Consider the following 21,355-nt stretch of genomic DNA (forward strand, 5'->3'; position numbering starts at 1 on the left):
TAACATTTGCATAGGGTAATGAAGGCCAAATGGATATTTGAAAGCATGTGTTGACAATAGAGGCTGGATCAGCAGAAAAAGTAGTCTGGCTGTATTTTTAAATGTCCAGAAGTTTTTTAATTGATGTCGCAGCAATAATAATAATAAAAAATATAAAAAAGTATGTCTTTTAGTAACCATGGTTTAAAAATATAACTGCCCAAGAGCCCTGAATTTATGTCTAAATATGTCAACCCTAAGCAGAACCTCATTAAACCTTGTAAGAAAAGGAAACGAAACAAGAAGTTATAACGTATTTTATTATAAATGGTGTTGAAAGTGTCCACTACGTGACACCTGACATATTCTGAATCTGTTCTTATTCTCCTTATAACATTTTGTAGTCTAATGAAACCACGATTAATCAGTAAAAAAGTTTTTGCTTACTGAAAATAGTGAGCAAAGATGGTAATTGAATCACTAGCGAGGAAAAAATATTTTCTCACTAGTGAGCAAAGTGTAATGTTTTGCGTACGGTTGGGGTCCTCGCCTTCGGCTCAGACGCCCGACTTCCGTACTCATACACTACTTTGCTCACTTGTATTGAAAATAGCTATTGTTTATCATCATTCGGCGTTTTTCTCATTTGTCAAGAAATATAGCATTCTAACATCCAAGCTAATTGCAATGATCCTTTAACTTCTAAAAAGTTCTGTTTAGGACAAATTAAACAAATTCATTAGGTTGTTCAAAGTTTACGAGGACAGAATTGATTCTCGAATATTTTTAATGTTTGGATGTGTCTCGTGTGGTTTTGGTTGGAAATTTTTATCTAAATCGATCACGCTCGGCGTCAGTTTCAGATGAATTAAAATAAATACATTATTGGCCCACATTATGATGGAACACGAACGCAACATTTTTCACGCTTCTGGTCAGATTAATCGACCAAAAGAGCTTAAAATAATGTTAATAAACTGAAATAAACGCCACCAAATAATAAATATTTAGAATGAATTTGAATTTAATTATGTTAATAATTAATGTATCGCAATAATTATTTAATTTTATTGAATAAAATTCTAATGAAAAATATTTAGTTGATAGGTTCGGGTTGAGCATTTAACTACAAATATTTAAATACTTTACATTTAATTTTTCATTAACTGGATATTTACGTATACTGAAATCAGACCATTGGAAGAACATTTTATAAACAGTTCTGGTTAATATGAATTTAATTTGATTGACAAATAAAAATCAATGAACAAATAAATGAGGAAAATGAATAAGTTTACTTTCAAATTTGGTCACCATAATCTCGTTGGATAAATTCTTTCTTGTTTTAAAACTAAATGCTAATGACTTAATGAGAAACTATAAAATTGTGCTTACCTGTTTATTAAATTAGGGAGCGAAAAAAAAGAAAATAATTAATTATGAATTTAATCACTGAATAATTTATTAAATTGTCACTAATCTGTTAATATTTTGATTGTTCAAATTACTATAAGTAATTACATCAGCGCCGTCGTAAATTTGTTGGACTATTGGTGCTAGATCACATTAGATATACAGGTGTCCCTGAAATGCACGGCAAAATATTTAAAAAATGTCACAAAATAAAATGACATTTAATTTTTCAGGTATGTACAATTTTTTGTAGTTGCTTTTAGTCTTCTACGTTGTCCCACAACCTCGTAGGCAAACTTTCGCCACATTTTAAAAATACACCCTGTATATCATATTTTATCAAATGTATCAATTGGTGTACATTTTATAAAATATGATCTACAAGGGTGTATTTTTAAAATGTGCCGAAGTTTTATCTACGAGGTTGTCGGACAACGTAGAAGACTAAAAGCAATTAAAAAAAATTGTACCTCAAAAATTAAATGTCATTTTCTTTTTTGACATAGAATTTTTTAAATATTTTTTCCGAAGCCAGTAGCTCGTGGTTAAAATTTTGTCGTGCATTTCAGGGACATCCTGTACAAAGCGATCAGAAAGAAAACAAATCAGAGCTGGGGTTGCAAATTATCGGTCATGTCGTAGTGGATTCTATGCAAATAAGCGTTCAATGTATGGGCGTAGACAATTTGTGGTTTCAAACGCTACTTTATAATAAATCATACCTCATGAATTTTAGCCATGGGAATTATAAATGTACATTTTATTATCTGATATGGAGAAAATTTATAAAATAAACAAGAGCAACATTTTACATTCATAAGAGTCATTGTCAAACGCGACGCCAATAGTAAGCAAATTTTTTGCAGAAATGTCAAAAAAACGTCAACGATTTGCTGTTATTAACCTAGAAAACAACTTTTCGATTTCCGCAAAGTTGACGCACGTTTGCTGTAATTGTAATCAACAATTATCCCAGAATAAAATGGGTTTTACCATTGGAGAGAAAGCAATAATAGGCAACCAATAAAAAGACTGTGCATAGCAAGTATAATTTTGTTTTCTTTTTGATCACCTTTAATTAAGAGAATGGAGTCGAAAACACATGGGTTGTTTTTTTTTTCAATTTTAAATGAACTAGTACGCCAATATCCTAACTTATGAATATTTTGTCTTCTTTATTTTCGTATATTCCATGTCTGTATAGTTATATCAATTCTATGTTCGGTTGAAAAATATGTCATTATGATAATTATCATCTAGGGAAATTTCGTTTGGCGAAGTCAGCAAGAAAATCTCCGTCTGTGACAATCAGCTAACGTCAAAAGCGGCCCATGTCAGCTGAAAAATCGATCGATCGTCCACGTGCCGGCCCTCCGGCACTTGGCCGTCGGCCAAGTCCACTTGCCGCCCCCGAAAAATTCGCCGCCCCTTATCCGTTCGCCGGTGTAATTCGTGGCGTATCAAGCGTCGCCGTGTATTTTCCAGGTGTTATTCGTCCGGGCCCCGCTTCCGGATCGATGAGTCCGTTAATTCTGTCGGGGCTGATCTTAAGCGGGCTGGCACGGCGGGGCGAAATGATCCTGTCAGAAATCGCGTCGTTCCTAATTTATCTCTCGCTGGCGAAAGGGTTGCGCCCGAGACGTTGATATATAACGGTGTATTTCCGTTCCGCAGGAAATTGGCCGACATCTCTAGGTCGACGAGGGGCGTGGTGGTCCTGCTGAGCGATCGTCCTGCAGCGGTGCGTATCCTGGAGGACGCGAAGCGGCTGAACATGATGGACGGCCACTTCGTCTGGCTGTGGGTGGACACTGCGGCCAACATCAGCATCAGCGACGACGCCGCCGCCGCCGCCGCCGACAAAGATAAACCGCCTAACGAGGATCGATACAAACGTAGTGTAGTTAAAAGTGATATCAGTGATATGCATGTGAATTATTTATTAAAAAACGATCAGTTCCTTTTGTTCAATCGTAATTATGGCGTTGAAAGTTCTAAATTCAAAGATCGTAACGATAGATCTCAACGTTTATTTAGTGTTGTGGACGGTGAGTTTAAAGGAGAACTTCCGGCCGGCCTGCTCAGTCTCAAACCCCTTCCGGTCAGGGTGGACAGACACCTGGTCAAGGGCGCCGTGCGGTTGCTCATCGCCACCCTCAAGCTGGTCCTTCACCGCTCACCTTTATGGATGCTCCAGAGCATCGCCAAAGGACAGCTCACCACGAGCTGCTGGAAGCCGCTCGGGGCCAGGGAGTACAACTTCTCCAACAACTTCGGAAGGTAAAAACAATTTGCTAATCTTAAAGTCAAAGCGGAACGTTCCCAAATCACACTTTGACGCGATTTTTACCCAGGCAAACTTCAAACTTTCCTCAGATGTGAAAAGTTCGTAAAGTACAGAATTCATTTGCAACTGATAAGGGAGCTTACAGTAAATTCATCATCTTCCAAATTGATTTCAAAATTGTTGCTTCGATTACTCTAAAAATATAAATATTCTTGTGGCCGGTGCCAGCTGGATATGAACACCCCCGTTTCCACGAAGGACACAAAGAGCTTTTCAAGAAGATTGTAGAGGTGTTGGATATTCTCATGGGCTGTGGCCTTGGAAATATCTGGGCGAAGGTGAAGCAATAAACCAGTGAAAAATCTGTAAATGAAAACTGAAAACGTCGTTTGATGATTCATAGCCCATGACAAAATCCGAGACCTCATCTGAGAATTTGAACTTATGAAAAATTGAATTATTGATTTCTTCTGGTATTAAAACTTTTATTACCGAAATTTCTAAATTCTCACACCCAGAAAAAGCAATTATACAGTAAAACGGCTTTGACTCATAAAACCTCTTATTACCATCGGCCATTACACTCCAATTGTTAGCAGTTAGCTATTACCATCACCATTAACATTAATTATTTTGCAATATCACGGCCAGCAATTTTAGATTAAACTCTAAATGGCAAAATTATTCACCACACAACTCCCCCATCAACTACCATTAACAAAACCCACCAAACGAACAATTTATTTAATTTTTCCGAATTATTCCAACCCTGCGTTACCCCATTGAATAATACAACATTAATTTAGACAGCTCCTCCTCAACAGCAATTTATTGTTGTTAATCGCCGCCACTTAATATTCATCCAGAATTGGTACATTGCGACCAGACCCGTAAACTGTATTTGTCTTGAAAATTCGATCAACACCGGAATCCCCGGACCCGCCGCCTCTCAGCCATAACAGACAATAGTGGAAATTCGCACCCGGAACCGCAACCGCGATTCCGGTAATGCACCTCAACTGCAATTAGTTTCCTTCCCTCCCCGGAGCCATCAAATTTCAGCGCTCGCTAGAAATGAAAACCTGCAAATGGACGGAGGAAAAACAAATCTTCTTCGACGAGATTTAAAAAATAATCAAAGCAGTTTTTAATGTTGTTTCGGCTTTTTCTTTCTATTTTTTAATGTTTCTTCTTCTTTTTTATAATACTGTTTAGGTGTTATTTCCTTTTGCGAATTAAAATGTACCACAGCGAACTCGAGTGGATCTTGTACCAACAAGCAACAATCCATCTTCTGCAGGAATACAATTTTTTTGTGTATCCTATTATAGGCGCGCGTCGAAGCGTGCGATCCCAAACAAAGGACGTCACGCCGATCCCGGACTTATCCGGTGCGCGTTTAGTTAAACGTCAGCTGAACCTCCGTTATCGTCTTAACTAACGACGTCACCGCTGCCCGGAATACGCAAGAAGGCTGTCAGCTGTGCGTGTGTCCGCATGATTTACACACTGTATCTCCTGCAGGTTTCCCGGAACGTGAGGAGTTTATTTGGCGGAATCCGGAGCATCGCTCCGGAATTATTGTTGTTATATTTGTTCGGCAGTCGCGAGCGGAATTTCAACCGGCGGAAAAATCATTTTGCATGGCGGGACGGCGTCTTGTGGAGGTGCGCAATAAATTCGCAATAATTTTTTTGAGAGATTTATGGGGGCGGCGCGGTTTACAGCCGTCATAAATTTGGAAAATTAGAAGGCGGAACGGCGCCTCGGTGGAACTTGCGGTGGGAATCAGCCTTCGGGCGATACGAAATAAGGCCACAGCCACTTGTTAAGATAACAATTATACTCCAAGAGAAATTGGATCTTAACCGTTATAAACACTGTATCAGCTGCGTGGATCGACTCGCTTAATTGCTGCTACAATTTATCTGTTTCGTAGCGGCTTTTGACTCTAAAGGGATTTATTTAAGTGTTATGAGCGAAGAGGAAATGGATGGCCCATTTACAAAAATTTATTGGTGGCATTGTGTTTTAAAAAAATTCAAATTGAAAAATGGTGGAGGCGCCGGGTATAGTAATCAGTAGCACTAATTAAGATAACGGAAACTTAATTAGAAAGTGTAAAGGGTTTCATTTGCAATTTATCACCTCTGTAACAATACCGCACACAAAGGTAGGTGAAGACTCTTTAATGATGGTAGAAAATTGAAGTTTTCCCTTCGTGAGTTTAGTATTTTCTTATCTTAGACAACCTACCTAATGGATACATTTTTAAGAGAGTATCTAAAGCGCCCCTTAAGATTTTTGTAACTTACGCTAAAATAAAATTGTTATTAGAGGATGCTTTCCAAATCTGCCTGTCCTGCAAAGCGTTCTTTATAAGGCACTTGCTCACTGTGTAGTTCTGTTCAGCGAAAGAAAAGCAGTGACAGGAACTATAAATGCATCATGATGCCACTGCAGATGTGAGACATCGTTTGGAGGAAAATCCAAAAGAATTTTGGAGCATCCTTCCAAGAAATAAATAAACCTGAATAACAACAACTCATTTTATTTGATTGTCTTTACCGATGAAGCTTAGTTTCACTTTAAGAGATACATGAATTCCCAAACCACGCGAATGTGAAGTGTGGAAAATCTAGACTATTTGGTGGAAACACCTTTGCATCCAATGAAAATTGTTGTCTGGTCTGATTCACAAATAATTTCTTTAATCCCTGAATTATGATGAAAATGGTAGTAGGGGTTGGTTTTTGTAAAATTAAAGTAGACAGTAATTTTCTTCTTGTTTTGAAGATCTAGTGTACAAAATTTCATCAAGATCGGAGTAAAACTGTAGATTTGCATACAAAATATACAAACAAACAGACATTCAGTTTTATATATTTAGATTGGTTTTGAGACAATCCAAATATAGCAACTTTTAACGATCGTTATCTAACGTCATCTGTTAATGGATATCTGGTGACAGCTCCAAGAAATTTTTTGTTTGTGCTTAAAGCCGATAGTTTCGCTTCTTTATCTTTCCAAACTTCTTCAGGAACTAACAATAAATTTGGACATTCTACAGTCTCTCCATTAATCATTCAGCAAACTATTTCCTCCTTAGAATTCATCAGTATTATTCCGTATTATTTACAATAAAATTACATTATTATTATTACTAGAAAAGAATTCTAGCATCCAAGAAATCATTGTTGAAAATGTTCATACAATTTTATTTTCAAAACCTCAGCTCGTTTTGTGATGATTTTGATTAATAAGGCAGTTACAGAGTCGCCTACACATCCACAAAACTTTGAGAGCTCCGGTTTCCAGATTTCATAACTTCGCCAACTTTGAAAAAAGTTTTATTCCAACAAGATTACAGAGTTCTCGCTGGAAAAAAATTGTGTCGACACCTGAAACACTCAACGTTTTTGCTATCTCTGTTTTTCTGCAATTTTTTAAATGATTTATTTCCCGAAAATGTAAACCAGTTTGGCCATAAAATGTTGTTAATTTAGCAGACCAATTCAAGCTTGCTCGCTACATTGTTAAAAATTTATACTTCAAACTAAATTAAACAATTTGCTTCTCCTTTACTCTTCGTACAATGAATACATCAAATTTTCATCGTGCAAAAATGGTGGATGCGCCGGGTCTGTTGTCATAACTTTGTTTTATTCAGCGAACTAGTTCAATTATGAATAAAAGATTTTGCAAATGTTTACTGACACAGCTGATAGTGTTTTATTTTTATTTATTTTATCCTTTCAAAAGCAAATTTTTGTCCAGAGATTTTCAAGCAGACTATTTTTAACCAATTAGTAATGTTTCTTACTTCATTACCTAGTTCTTCAGTAAAATAAGCGCAAAAAAAGTCAGCAGAAATTACTAGAAATGTAATAATTAGATAGGAATGCAACCAGACATACAATCAGCCAAATGACCTTGATTTGAAAACGAAACTCCATAAGAACATACATGGGATTTTTGTTTGGAAGTGTCGTTGTATACCTGGTGGTTTGATTAGAACAAATCAAATTCAAGACAAATGAAGAAGTGATTTAAAAAAAGAAAATTATTGAGGGCTTTGAGAAATCGCACCGAGAAACACAAAACTTCATTCAGTGAATCAGTCGCATTTGAAATTATTTTTATAAATCCACCCCTCGGAGACTCTTTCAATTTGCCAACCCCAAAAAATACATTGGCACACTTTCTCTGTCACTTCTTATTTTTACCTTTTTATCTGGAACTGTTAAAATCCTCCAGCAGGATTTATTCCCTCGGCAAGCTCCTCTTCATCCCCGTCCATAATTCATCTTAATCAACTTCTTGCCGGAGTTTTTGTAAATCCCCGGAACGACCCTAAAGTTTGGTCCATCTGGGCGGCCGTCACCCCCTTCCTCAGCCCACATTTTCGAAGATTACATCTGATATGTTCCAGGTTGAGGTGACGCATGTAAAGGCCGTCTCGGTGTTTTCCCTGACCCTTGTCAAAGTCCCTTTTTGCCAAAACACTAAATCATATCTCGACCATAATTTGTACATGACAAGACGTCTACTCTTTAAATTATTCAGTGGCGCCGTCGCGACTTACCCCACAGGACGCTCTCCTTCATAAAAAGTACATTATTGTGTTAATACGCGGCGTAAATCTGTTCCGGATGGTTACTCCGGTATTATTGCCGGAGTAGAGAGACGTGATTTATCACCGTGGATGCGCTTTTTCGCCCGCAAGAGATCAACCGACAGCTGAAATTACTTATTTTATTATTTTACCTCTTCGGGAAGTTTGGGAGTTGGAGCGATTCCCGCTCTATTAATAATTCAACGAGGATTTACATTAAGTTTAACAAAAGCTCCGGAACAAGACCAGATGAAGCAAATGAAATTATTTTTGGGGTCTGAAGTCGTCGATAAGATCCGGATAAGCGGTCCGGAAATGTTGTGGTAGTTTGTCGATGTTTTTCCGGGAGACAAATCAAAATTCCAATTACGCAAATTTATCCCTCGGGTTTGAATAATTCATCAAAGGACGGTGAGAGATATCCAGTTTTCAGTTAACGCGAAATTCGCTCTCTTAATTACCCACTTTATTAAAGGCCGCCTGACGGCTGAAGAAACTTCCAGTTAAAATTGAATTTTTTCGCCCAACAAAAACACGATTAAGGCATCAGCCGCGAACTCCGGAAGCCTCAATAATACATTGTCTCAGTTGGGCAAATTTTATTGCGTCGTCTGGACCCGCTATAAAATCAAGCCTGGCCGAAAAACTCCTGATAAATATTAAAGCTCTGTTTCGTCGACACAAATTACCGTAAGAAGCTTACGACGAAATAACGTCGCATCCTGCGCTTCATTAATTCTTAACCGCACAAAGTAAAGAACCGAAAAAATGATCGCGAACAAGGCGATTTCATATTTCAACGAGCGTCCCATAAATCCTTATAAAGCTGCTGAAATACATGCTAGTTCCTCTTGTTCCGCGTAATAAATGGTCTCCCGGAAACTGAAAGCAGCAGAAAACATCCCGGACGAGGCGATTTCCCCTCGCTGACCGCTCGAGACCCGGGATTTGATTAAAAAGTTACAAATGAAAAGACCGTTCCGGTGCGCGCAAAAATCCCAAAATTCTCGATGAGACAATTCGCCCGGAATCAGAACTTGGAGATGAAGCACGCCCCGGAACCGACCGGAATCGTCCGGTTTGAAAGAAACCGACCGAGCGATCGCCTTCGCATTGTTTAGCTTTTACTGCAGGAAGCTTTACGGCGAGTATTTGCGTTGTTTGTTTATCGAACAAACTGGAAGATTCCGGAGAAAAAATTGCCAGGGCCGGATGCCGAATTTAATACGAACTGTGTACATTTCCAGCATAAATATACAAATGGAACGAAGTGAAATCCAGTTGACATGAACTCGCATCCGGTGAAAATGCCCGACAAACGCAATATTATGTTTGAGCTTTCGACCCGGAATGGGCTTTCAAAAACAAATACAACAACAATAACGCAATTGTACAGTGTAGACGAGGTAAACAAATGCGAAACAAATTGTATAATTATTTTCGCCAATGGACAGGTGAGCTAAATTAGACAGAGCTTTGAAGCTCGCTAGAAGAGGTTTTATTTCTCTTCACTGCCACGTGATCCTGTGTAGATTTCTACTAATTAGTGTTACTATCATTAATATGGTAGCTCGGTGGCCGCATGGCTGTCGGAGACAGTGCTCCGAGGTCACGGTCCCGGCGCTAGTGGGTTCGAATCTCACCGAAGGGGGAGGATTTTTTCCAATGAAAAAACCTCCGCCGGGCCATGGATGTGTGTGTATGTCTAGCAGGGGCTGACGGTAGGGTGGTGGAAGGAAGAGCGACACTCTTCCGACACCACCGCGAGGTCAGCAGGGTTCAAATCCCATGGATGTTTGTGCTGTATTTCATGTTGTGTTGTCCAGAAAGAGGGGCGTGGGTGGCCGGGGAAAGTACCCCGCCGCACATAAAAAAAGGAAAAGAAAGAGCCGACCGCAGGATACCTGATAGACCTGATAGTACGGTGAAAAGGGAAAGGCTTAAAAAATATATATATTAATACGGCGACCCTGCTACAACGAAAGCTCTAATTAGCATTCCTCCAGAAGCGTTGAGCAACGCTGGTCCGGTTAATATTTGGATGGGCGACCGGCGGCCCATTTTCCGCAACGATAATTAAATCCGGCCTCGATGCCGTGTCCCCATTTTTATTGGCAACAATTTGGGGCAGTGTAGATAAACCAGGGCTAGTTCCCCTGTGGTGGTGAAAGTTGTCTGGCCCGTTGCAAGGGTCCCGGAAGCAGTTGGGTTCACGCAGTAACAATATTGTTCGCTCCTCCACGTCGCAATTTCCAGTCGGATAATTTCGCTGCAGGTATCCGAATGAAACGAGCTAATTTTAATTATGATTTAATTAAAACACCACTTTGCATTCATTCAATTAGAGACGAGAGCGTCAGAGGGAAACTAAATAGCGCACGACGAAATAAAATATTTACTTAAACCGGGGATGAAGTAGGAAGTAGATAGTAGGAAGCTCTGTGTGAGCTTGCAGGTGCAGCAGGCGTCGAAATGCGCTCGACTTATTCCTGAAACGGGCGGGAAAAACCGGTAAACAGCCGCCTTAAATCTTGTCCGTAGAATGGGAACAAATGATAATTGAGCCCTCCAAATATTTATCCACGTTAAACTACGCCGGCAGAGTCCATTGTGCCGGTAAATTTACGTAAGCCGATCTTTGTCAGATCCTGCGGTAATTAAGCTACATTCAAGCCGCCACCGAACTAGCTGACGTCATAAATTGACCCTCTTCTCTTCGATCGCAATAATCACAATGGCACACCGCCAATGCGGCTGCGGCAATAAGGACGGCGGTCCTCGATCCGAGCAATTTTACATAAGCGGATTCGCAAATTAGTCCTCGAGGTTCATTGATCACGGAATGGGCTCCCGCAAGGAAACGCCGTTTCCGCATTCCCTTTCTTGTGACGGGTTCGGCGACTTCGCCGACGTATATTATTTTTCTCACAGTCCTCACCCTCTCGTTCACAGAAATTCTGCCTCGTTCTCTAACCATTTGATACCAATGTTACCTTTTAACTAGATGCAATGGCGTAATAACAATAATAACGAATCCAGAAAGGTGAAACCACGCCTCATCAGTAAAAATCCAATGGAGTATTCTTCCTGGCAGCGTTTAGAAAGCGCTCATATACGACGCTGTGAGAAAACACAATATTCCACTTGCTCTTGTGGAAACAAAAATATGCCGCTGATTCCAGGAGAGGGTCCAGATCCAGACCCTTCCCGGGATTAGTGCCGGTGGGGTGCATGAAGGCATTCAGCGTCGAAATCGCTAATTGGTTCGGGTACGGGATCGCGTCCTTGGGAAGCTTTCAGGGCGCCGTATCTGGTTCAAATCATAAATCATGGCGGACACTTAGTAACAGGATATTGATGGGCGAGCCTTGTTAGAAGTTGTTTACTCGGCACGCTTCTAACTAGGCCGAAAGAAAGAGAGAATCGCATAGGAATGAGAGCTGCACTGAAGTTGACGACATTACGTACGGCTCAGGGATGTAACAAAGGGGAAATCATAGAAGATCCAGATAAGCACCTGGCTTTGCGTCGCTCTCTTCGGGAGAGAGCGCTAGAGAAGAAAGTCGCCTCTATCGGCTTCGATTGGGTCGTTGCGTTGACGCCGACCTTAATCAAGATGTCCGGACAAAAACCTTGCGGTTTGATTGACGCCGACGTACAAAAACCGAAGACCCAGAGAATGCCCTATTCGACCCCTGAAATCCCACATTATCGCAGATTCTAATTCGTCATTTCAGCTAATCGGAGCAAGGGCAGAAGGTTTTAAATGTTAAGTCTTCAGAATTGCTCCTGAATTTTACTTCCAATCCAACAACGAAGAGAAAAAACACATAAAAAATTGATAGAAAGACAACTAGAACTAGAATCGATAATGTTTGAAAACGGTTTTGAAAATGTTGGTCTAATGGTTTTGAACCGTAATGGATTGAAAACCATTTAACCAGTTTGTAGGTTTTAAACGTTCTGGAAATATCCTTGCCGTGAAGTGGTGAGAGTAGGAGGTCTAATCAGCGACACCGCTTTGTCCGTTTCGGTGTGTTCATAATTGCTTTGAGTGGCTTTATCGCGGAATGAATTAGAGGAAGGGAGGATAATGATGAAAAATCGGTACGTGCGGTCCTGCTATTCATCCTTGACAAAATAATTTCCCGCTCGCTCCAGCTCTCGACGTATCAGGCGGCAAATTTTTTATTTCAATTCAAATGAAATTATTCGCTCTCTAATCTGACAGATCACCGATTGATGGTCCGCATCCGTCGGCCCATCCACCAATCATCATGGATCACGTCAGTTTGGATTGATTCGTGTTGTATTGCAGGGAACTGAAGACGGCGAGTACGGACGCCCTGGCCGGCAAAAAATTTACACAAGAAATTGGCGTTGACAAAGTGGACAAATCATTAGTTGCGAATTTCGAAATACTTAACTTAGTTCCTGAACGTAGCACCAAAGAAGGGGACCTGTTCGCCAACAGGAGCGAGAGCGGTGAGTTTATGGGGTCCCCCGAATTAACAATAATTCAGGTGATAATTGGGCAATTTGAACTCGAATCGCTGTTTCAGTCGAGCCCGGCACGTCGAGTGTCAAGTGGAAGAGGGTGGGGTTGGTGTCGGGGCGGTCTGTGCGGCTGGACACCATCATCTGGCCCGGGGGCGACCTCGCGGTGGCGGCGGTGTCGTCGAGGGCGAGAACGGTGTTCAGAGTGGTGACGGCACTCGCACCCCCTTTTGTGATGGAAAGCGAGCTGGACGAGGACGGACAGTGCTTGAGAGGTAAGAATGAGTCCTGCCTGAATACCGTGATTAAAACCTTGGAGGTTGCAATCAAAAATAGATTGGGTAAGAATCCGGTGAGGCGCGCGTCGGAATCGTGCAATGAAATTAATTTGGGGCCGAGGCCAGACTAGACAAAAGGTAATTAATCTTGAGCAGAGATGCTTTTAGCGCCGGATAATTAACAACTACAGTCGCCGTAATGTTCTAATAGAATTTTCCAGCACGACGCTTCATTAATCTCTTGTTCCAGGTCTTCCATGTCATCGAGTCCTGACATCGGACAAAGACAACCTGACGCTGGTTTTCAACGAGATGCAGCGCCTCGAAGAGGAGGAAGACGAAGAGGACGAATCAAACCCAGAGTACAAACAATTCGCCAACGACTACGAAGAAAACGAGCGATTCTTTCCATTTCAGAAATTCAAGTACCGCACCAACTGCTGCTACGGCCTCTCGATGGACCTGTTGGAGAACATCGCCCAAGAGCTGGAGTTCGACTTCCGGTTGTACATCGTCGCCGATGGCTTCTTCGGCTCGAAGCTGGTCGATCGCCGCAGGCAGCGCGACCTGGGCAAGAAGTACCGCTACAAGGACGAGTTCTCGGGGACGGACGAGCGCCCCCAGGAGGCGAACCGCGACGGCGACGTCAAATGGAACGGGGTCGTGGGGGATCTGGTGTCGGGGGCGGCGCACATGTCGTTCGCGGCCTTGAGCGTGTCCAGCGCCCGCAGCGAAGTGATCGACTTCAGCGTGCCGTACTTCTTCAGCGGGGTGTCGCTCCTCGCCGCCCCCCAACAGACCTCGGAGATCCCCTTGATGGCCTTCCTTCTCCCCTTCTCGCCGGAACTGTGGATCGCGATCTTTACCAGTTTGAACATCACGGCGATCGCCGTCGCCATCTACGAGTGGTTGTCGCCGTTCGGATTGAACCCCTGGGGGCGGCAGCGCTCGAAGAACTTCAGCATGAGCTCGGCGCTTTGGGTGATGTGGGGTCTCCTCTGCGGACACCTGGTCGCCTTCAAGGCCCCCAAGAGCTGGCCCAACAAGTTTCTGATCAACGTGTGGGGCGGCTTCTCGGTCATCTTCGTCGCCAGCTACACCGCCAACATCGCCGCGTTGATCGCGGGGCTCTTCTTCCACAACACCGTCAGCAATTACAGAGACAGCAGCGTGAGTCTTTTTTTTTTCTATTTGTACAAAGCGCCAAGTTTTGGCAAAGCTTGAAAACTGAATAAGTAACTGAGACAAACTTGGAACGGTTCTAAGTTGGAGCGTGATGTTAAGGAGTAATTGCCATTAGGTGATTGCCGTAGAATTATGGATGCTAACGAGCAAAGTAAACGTCGCATTGAGGCGACGGTAATACCGCTTAATTGTTGTTTCGTCATTTCATGAAGCTAAATGACAGGCCGAATGTGCGATGCGTTTCAATTAAATTCGCTCGTAAAAGGAGGATTAAAGAATTGTGTCAATAATGGCGGATACGCCGGGTGGCGTTTAAAATTTTTAAACGCAGTTTAGAAACGTCTTAGATTTGTGACTTAATAAATAAAATATTTCATCGATCTTACTTTAAATATTTAAATACAAATTAAGTACTCTATTCGCCCTTAGAACTTTTGTTTTATGAAATGAACTGCAATGTTGCTAAAAAAATTTTTTATACGTAAATAGAGACATTTTGACACCGCAATTAAGAAAAGTACTTGTTTTATCAATATTGCGCGTGTAAAGTGGACATTTTTTCTATAGTGTAAAATCATATTTATTTAAGATATAAGTATTGTAACGTGTCATTTTACGATACGAAATGGAAAAATTGTACAACAAAGTCATCGACCGAGTTGGATAACCCCAGTACTAGAGCAATAAAGTATCACTTTACCACACTAGAGCGGTAAAAATGAATTTCTGGTAGAATACTTCTCAATGCTTCGTTATTACCTTGACTACCCTACTGACTCATTTTAGGGAAATAATTGTAAAAAAAAAATGGTAAATGTGCACACTTGAGCATGGTAACAATTTTTTACTTTTAGCAATGACAATAGAAAATAAATGATGTCTGATTCTAATTTTTATTTCCACCTTCTAAGTACATAAATGACACTTTACAGGCATTTGTGGTAACTAAGTAAATGAGTAGTTACGGGCAGAGCCCTGTAATACGTATTTTCCGTGTAAACACTTTTTACGGCTGCGTTCCTGCTTTGCACCTACAACAAAAGTTGTGCTTATACAAACACGTTGCGTAAATAACTCTTTCACGCACGTTACATATTAAATGAACTTCTAGCTTGTGACACAAACCAATTTCGATATTTTTTGTTATGTTTTTATCACAGATCAATCAGTTCAGCGTGTTAAAATCTTAAAGGATTTATACAACAGATCTCATCGAAGAGGTTTCTTTAAGTATGGACTTTGATGTCATTATACCGTAATTTAAGTAAGAGTAAAAATATAAAGCAAAAGTGGAACTGTTTCAGAGTAAAATTTATTTAAAATATTTAAATATTTCTTTGTGTGTAGCAAATTCCATTCCTTCGCAAGTAACTTGCAGATTTATAAGCCGACGAGAAGCCTTTGTCCTTCTAGTGTGTCGCCGAAATATTTTTGAGCCCACAAAGCTTAAAATACCTTAGAATATCCTGTTTTGATAAAATTCTTTAAAATAAAAGTTTTAGTAGAGATTTAAAAAATCTTCCTATAGAGGGTCTTCTCTGTGATATTTTGTTGTAAAAACAATGAACTTAATAATTTTATCTAACACCTGATTGTTATGAAGACATAATAATGCCGATATTGAATATATTATGAGGTCTATAAAACACTAGTGGACTTATGAATCCATAATTAATCTGTTTTTATAAAATTAAACAGTTTAGAGAGCATTGAACAGTTCAGTGAATGTATTACACTCGTGCCTTAACAGCAAATAAGTCACTTCTATAATAAATAGCTATTTTTTCCAAACTCCAAAGAAAGAGAGATGTTTTTGACCGCACAGATACGTTAATTAAGAGCTAAGACATGTGAATAGAACAGGGAATTTATTGATATTCAAAAATAATAAATTAGAATTTTTTACTTCCTTCAGATAACCAGCATTATCTAAAAAACTTGCAGACTTTATTAAGCAAACTAGAAGAAAAATAGTACGTCACATTATATAAATATTTTCCAACCTAGTGGAAAAATATTATTAGGTACAATAAACCTTTGTTTTACGAACAGCGAACGGGCAACATTTTGACCATAATAACAGACAGTTTTTCTTTCTACAAGCAATAAAACCAATTCGTTTTATATCCATTTCTTTTTTGTTTCAAAATTATTATTTCTAGACGTGTACAACAATAATTTTGCTTCATTTACAGCGAGGTGCTGAATTTCTTTCTTCTATTATTTCCAGATAGGAAGGAATATTTTATTCCAGTAGCTCATTATTCAGTGGTTGCACCAATGACTAATGATCGCTGTCATTTGTTTCCATCAAGCTTTTTCTTTGAACTGGACGATTCTTCACCTTCAGTGCGTTTGGCCAATTTACCAACTCCAACAGATTTCTCCACACCTCTTTTTTTGCGATTTTACCACCACCACATTTCCCCACTCTAAACACAACCTTTCCACCCAGACCCCATAAAAAATTCCACTTTCGATTCAATTTATAACGTCCTGTGTTACGTAATTTTTTACGACCGCTGAAATTTTTTGATTCTAACTTTGTCCAGTTTCTTTATCGGCGCTCGCTAATTCACCACAAATTGCTCGAAAAGAAATTTTGTAACGTGTTCAATCATTCGAGGCTTCAAACTTTTCAACTTTTAATTCTTTTGCAACTTTCCCGACTTATTCCGTACCATTGATCCCGAGACAGGAATTTCGCAGGATCAGACGCTTTTCAACCACTCAAACACGTCCTTGTCAGTCCTCGCACAACGCAACCTTTTAAAAGTTTTCACTCTGTGGTCATCTCCATTTTCATAAATTCTTGCTGAAGCATTTGGCTCTGTGTTTTATAAAATTCCTACCACTCTTTATACCGCATTCATTTGTTTCAATATGCAGCGTTTCATTGGAAATGTATTGTGGGTTGCATGTTCAATTCTGACGGGCTCATTACCACTCGTGAAATACCCTATCTATATGAGTTCCGTGAAAAGTATTTGGGTTTGATTTTTTCACAATTATTATTAAAAGGAAGCATATGACTTTTATTTGAAATTAAGTTGTCCAGATTTTCTTTGGAAATGTATTGTGGGTTGCATTTTCAATTCCGTCGGGGTCATTATTACTCGCGAAATACGCTGAATATGTCTCTTAAAGAAATTCTTAAAGATCTCGTTCAATGACGATTTTCTGTGAACCATGAAGAAGTGTTTAACAAAATACATTTTAACATTTACTCTCACGGTGGAAATTCACACCCTCCCATTAACACCTGTAAATCACTGGTTTAGCTCGGCAATGATTCATTATGGTTGGCTCCGAAAAGCTGACATTCCAGGTAGGCCTCAACAACGTGATGAGAAAATTGAGTGTGGAACTATCATTTTTAATAATTAAACAAGTTGTAATTAAAGTAAGGTAAATAAGCTTGTTAACGAGAAGACGAGGATGTCCTGCTGTATAATTTTATTTATTACCGTTCCGTTCCTGTGTACTTTGTCACAGTCTCCAGAAAACATGATAAAACTTTTAAACTTCTCCCGACCGGATTCATGGCCTAATTTATGGACGCGTCCATGCAACATTAACAGGAGTGTGTTGACCTTTACCGGGAATAGAAAAATATCAACTGGGCTGATTTCCCCCGACCGAAGTTGAAGGCGTGCAGTGCAATAAATAATTCAGCTTGACATCTTCGCTGAAAAAAAGAAAAAACATCCCCTCGATCCGAACCATAACTCCGTACCGAACGAGTCGTTTGCCCCCGATCCGAGGGCAAACAGTGAAGACTCTTATCTGGGTTTCGGGAAACGGTGATGGCGTCTGTTGATACACGAGCGGCGTTATGAATTCGCAACGTGTAATATTTATATTGCAGTTAGAGGATCCCGAGGGGGCGATTTCCAGTTTAATATTAAAAATGTAAAGTGTCACTCGTTGGGTATTCCGGCCGCGAGGGCGCTTAGACGCGCCGTTCCGGGATCATCCGGGAATCATCCGTGCGCCGCAAACATCTGCGAAAACAGAATCAATTTCGCACAATTACCAGACGCGATATTGTTGTAAACAATCCGCGTTTGATGTCACCTCTTGTTTTGACGGCTCGTGCACGCACAGCTAATTTCTAATTTGAGTCGGGCTTGCTTGAGCGGAGAGTCGGGCAATTAATTTTCCGTTAAACGACGCCGCCCCCGGCATCACGACCGTTGCAGATCTGCGGCGCTGGGGCCGGGAGATTGAAATGAACCGATCGCAGAAAAGGCCCGAACTGTAAAAGTTTGACCTTTTACGAGCGACTCGTAAAGATTTTCACGGAAGATTTGGTTCCGAGGCGGGATCAAAGTTTAAGTGAATCCTTCGGAATCATACTCTTCGTTTGACAATCAGGGCGGTGAAAGTAGAATGTTCGAACGTAAAAAGTCAAATAAAAATTGTGCGAGTTGCATTCATGTATTTAAGGGAGGGTGTTAACTATTCGCATTTATAATTTTGTCTTTAACAGACGGTTCTGTACGAATACATTAATTTATAACTTCGCTGCCTCTTAATGTTAATTTAAAAAGGAAAATAAGAGGATTTCAAGGATAACGGAAAAGTTTTCAAGTGCTTAAGTAAATTGCACTTAATAGATTTGAAACGTAAGTCTTAAAGTAAACCAACTTATTTAGTATCTAATAACAAAGAATTTATATCACTTCTACATACATGAATAAATAAAATTAAAAAATCAAATTAAAAAAAAATCGGGAGGTAATAATTGATTATAATTTTATTAAATAAGTAATTACTGATGGAATACCGCAAATAAATCTTCAGAAAAAAGTTTCAAAATGTGTGAACAAACATTTTGATATTTACCGAGTGATCAAAAAGAAAACGAATCAAGAGTGCTACCTTATCTTTTGTTACAATTACAAAATCGAAAAACCGTTTACGTTCCTTTGACATTTCACCGAATAATCTGCTAATAAAGCTGGTAAATTACTCATTCTTACGAATGTAAAATGTTGCTCTTGTTTATTTTATAAATTTTCTCCATTATCAGATAATAATAGTAAAATGCACAATTATAATTCCATCGTCTAAAATTCTAAATGATTTATTATAAAGTGGCATTTGAGACCACAAATTGTCTATGTCTATCACTGAACGCTTATTTGCATAGAATTCCGCTACGACATTACTGATAATTTGCAACGCCTGTTCCGATTTGTTTTCTTTTTGATTACATTGTAATGTATTAATAGATATTATAGATTGATATCTAATAAATAATTCCTGACTGTGTTTTCGATTTTATTTCGAAATGTTATGACGTCACAGCGCTGTAGTGACCTCGCCTCGCTTATTTTTGTTTCGTCCACTTTTATCAGAGTAGCGTGAGGCCATGTCACCTTTACCTTACTTATTTTTTGCTACGTCAGAATTTAATTGTTACTTTATGATCTAAAAACGATTATTTGTACGATTTCTTTTAATTTCTTAGCTTACTAGTTAGTTTATATTCTTAATTTGTTACCTTGACTGATTGAAAAAAGAAATATCTGCTTCTGCTATACTCTGGCTTCACAAAATGATGATTCAAATCTAAGTAGAAAATAGCATTCAATAGAAAACTCTTCAGATCATACAAATTGTTATGATATAGGATTATGAGAACTATCTTGACCGATTTATATCATCTCTTGAAAAGGAAAAAACCTTTGGGAAACGATTAATAAACCTTATACTAACAATAAGAACTTAAGTCCAGGAGATTGTAACTTGATAGAAAAATCTGTTCCATTAGCTCAGACACGAACCGCGATAAAACTTCTTAAGACAAGTTTAGATACAATTTATATAGAAACTAATAACATCTCTAGAAGTAACGTTAACACTAACTTATTGGACATTATTGAAATATTTCAAAGTTAAAGTCCATCCAGATATCAAAAATCCACCAACACCGCAATTTGTCTCGTAATTACACGTGGCAATAGTGTAAAATTTTTATATAGGGAAAAATGAAAAGTTAGGTTAAGTTTTGTGGTGAGCGCTGTCAACAGTCAGTTGGTCCAATCAGATATAAGAGGATCATTAAAATCAGATTAAAGCATAAACACCGCTCACGTTGTTTTGGCATAATGGGAGGCCATGATTTTTTTTTTAATGTTGGACACACTGTTTGGTTTCCGTCACTAAAGCGCCTGACATGTTGACCTGCCAAAATGAACATAACATGTTGCTGAATTTCCCGCGATGTCTGACTATTCTTCTATTGCAAACTAGTAAAACTGACAACAGTGCACTAGACTTTGACGCTATTTATAACCTCAAACTTAGAAAAACATAACCTAATTCAACAAACAGTTTTACTACTAAATTAAATGCAAAATTTCCATTATTATGATGCCATAACGACGTGAATGCATTTTATATATGTAGTTGTTTTCAATGACATCCGTGCTGTCAATATGACAGTATGTTGACATCACTTGCTGTTTCACTTTAGTAATTTGGAATTTCCTACTTTGGCAATTTACCTTGACGCGGTAAATTGAGAAATTCAAATTATTATCTATAATTTCTGACAAATCAAAGAAAATATAGATTTTGAAAGGCCTGCAAAAGTTTTATTCTTGGGCCCCAAAAAAAGGCGGTAATAAATTATTGCCAAAAACAATTAGGTACAATTAGCTTCTAGGCTTGGGAAAGAAGAGTTACGAAATATAAATTTCCAATTTCTCCAATTTCCTGTCTGACTCTTTTTTAACTAGACTTATACTCTGGACATATAAAAAATGACACTAAGAGGACGGACGTCATTGAAAACAAATATATAGTAAAAATGTTTTAGATGTGGATTGTCAAACTCAAAGTCGTTTAAAATTTATGATTGAACTGTACTTTAGTGAGAAATCTGTCATAAATTCCAAATACCTTACAAGCGCGCCCAGTTACATTTCCTGGTAGTGCCAACTTAACGACAAGTCCCCAATCCACATCTATGTTAAAGATGTGGCTGGTGACATAATCGAGGTGTTCACACAATTGAGCATCACAAAATCCAGCGGCACTGTAGGTATAACGTTCCGACCATATATTTTTTTTGTTAAGCAAATGTCTCTT

At 39.3% G+C, this 21,355-nt stretch overlaps 1 protein-coding gene across 4 annotated transcripts in view; it reads left to right on the forward strand.

The window, feature by feature from the left end:
* Positions 1 to 21,355, forward strand: part of LOC138126270 (uncharacterized) — a 56,689-nt gene that overhangs the window by 24,929 nt on the left and 10,405 nt on the right. For all 4 annotated transcript variants that reach the window (XM_069041986.1, XM_069041987.1, XM_069041985.1 and 1 more), the window contains exons 4-7: positions 3,067 to 3,672; positions 12,613 to 12,779; positions 12,857 to 13,066; positions 13,320 to 14,239. In XM_069041986.1, coding sequence (XP_068898087.1) covers positions 3,067 to 3,672; positions 12,613 to 12,779; positions 12,857 to 13,066; positions 13,320 to 14,239 — 1,903 coding nt within the window. The remainder of the gene's footprint in view (positions 1 to 3,066; positions 3,673 to 12,612; positions 12,780 to 12,856; positions 13,067 to 13,319; positions 14,240 to 21,355) is intronic.

The sequence above is a fragment of the Tenebrio molitor genome, chromosome 3 (genome assembly GCF_963966145.1).
Source record: "Tenebrio molitor chromosome 3, icTenMoli1.1, whole genome shotgun sequence".
Taxonomy (NCBI): domain Eukaryota; kingdom Metazoa; phylum Arthropoda; class Insecta; order Coleoptera; family Tenebrionidae; genus Tenebrio; species Tenebrio molitor.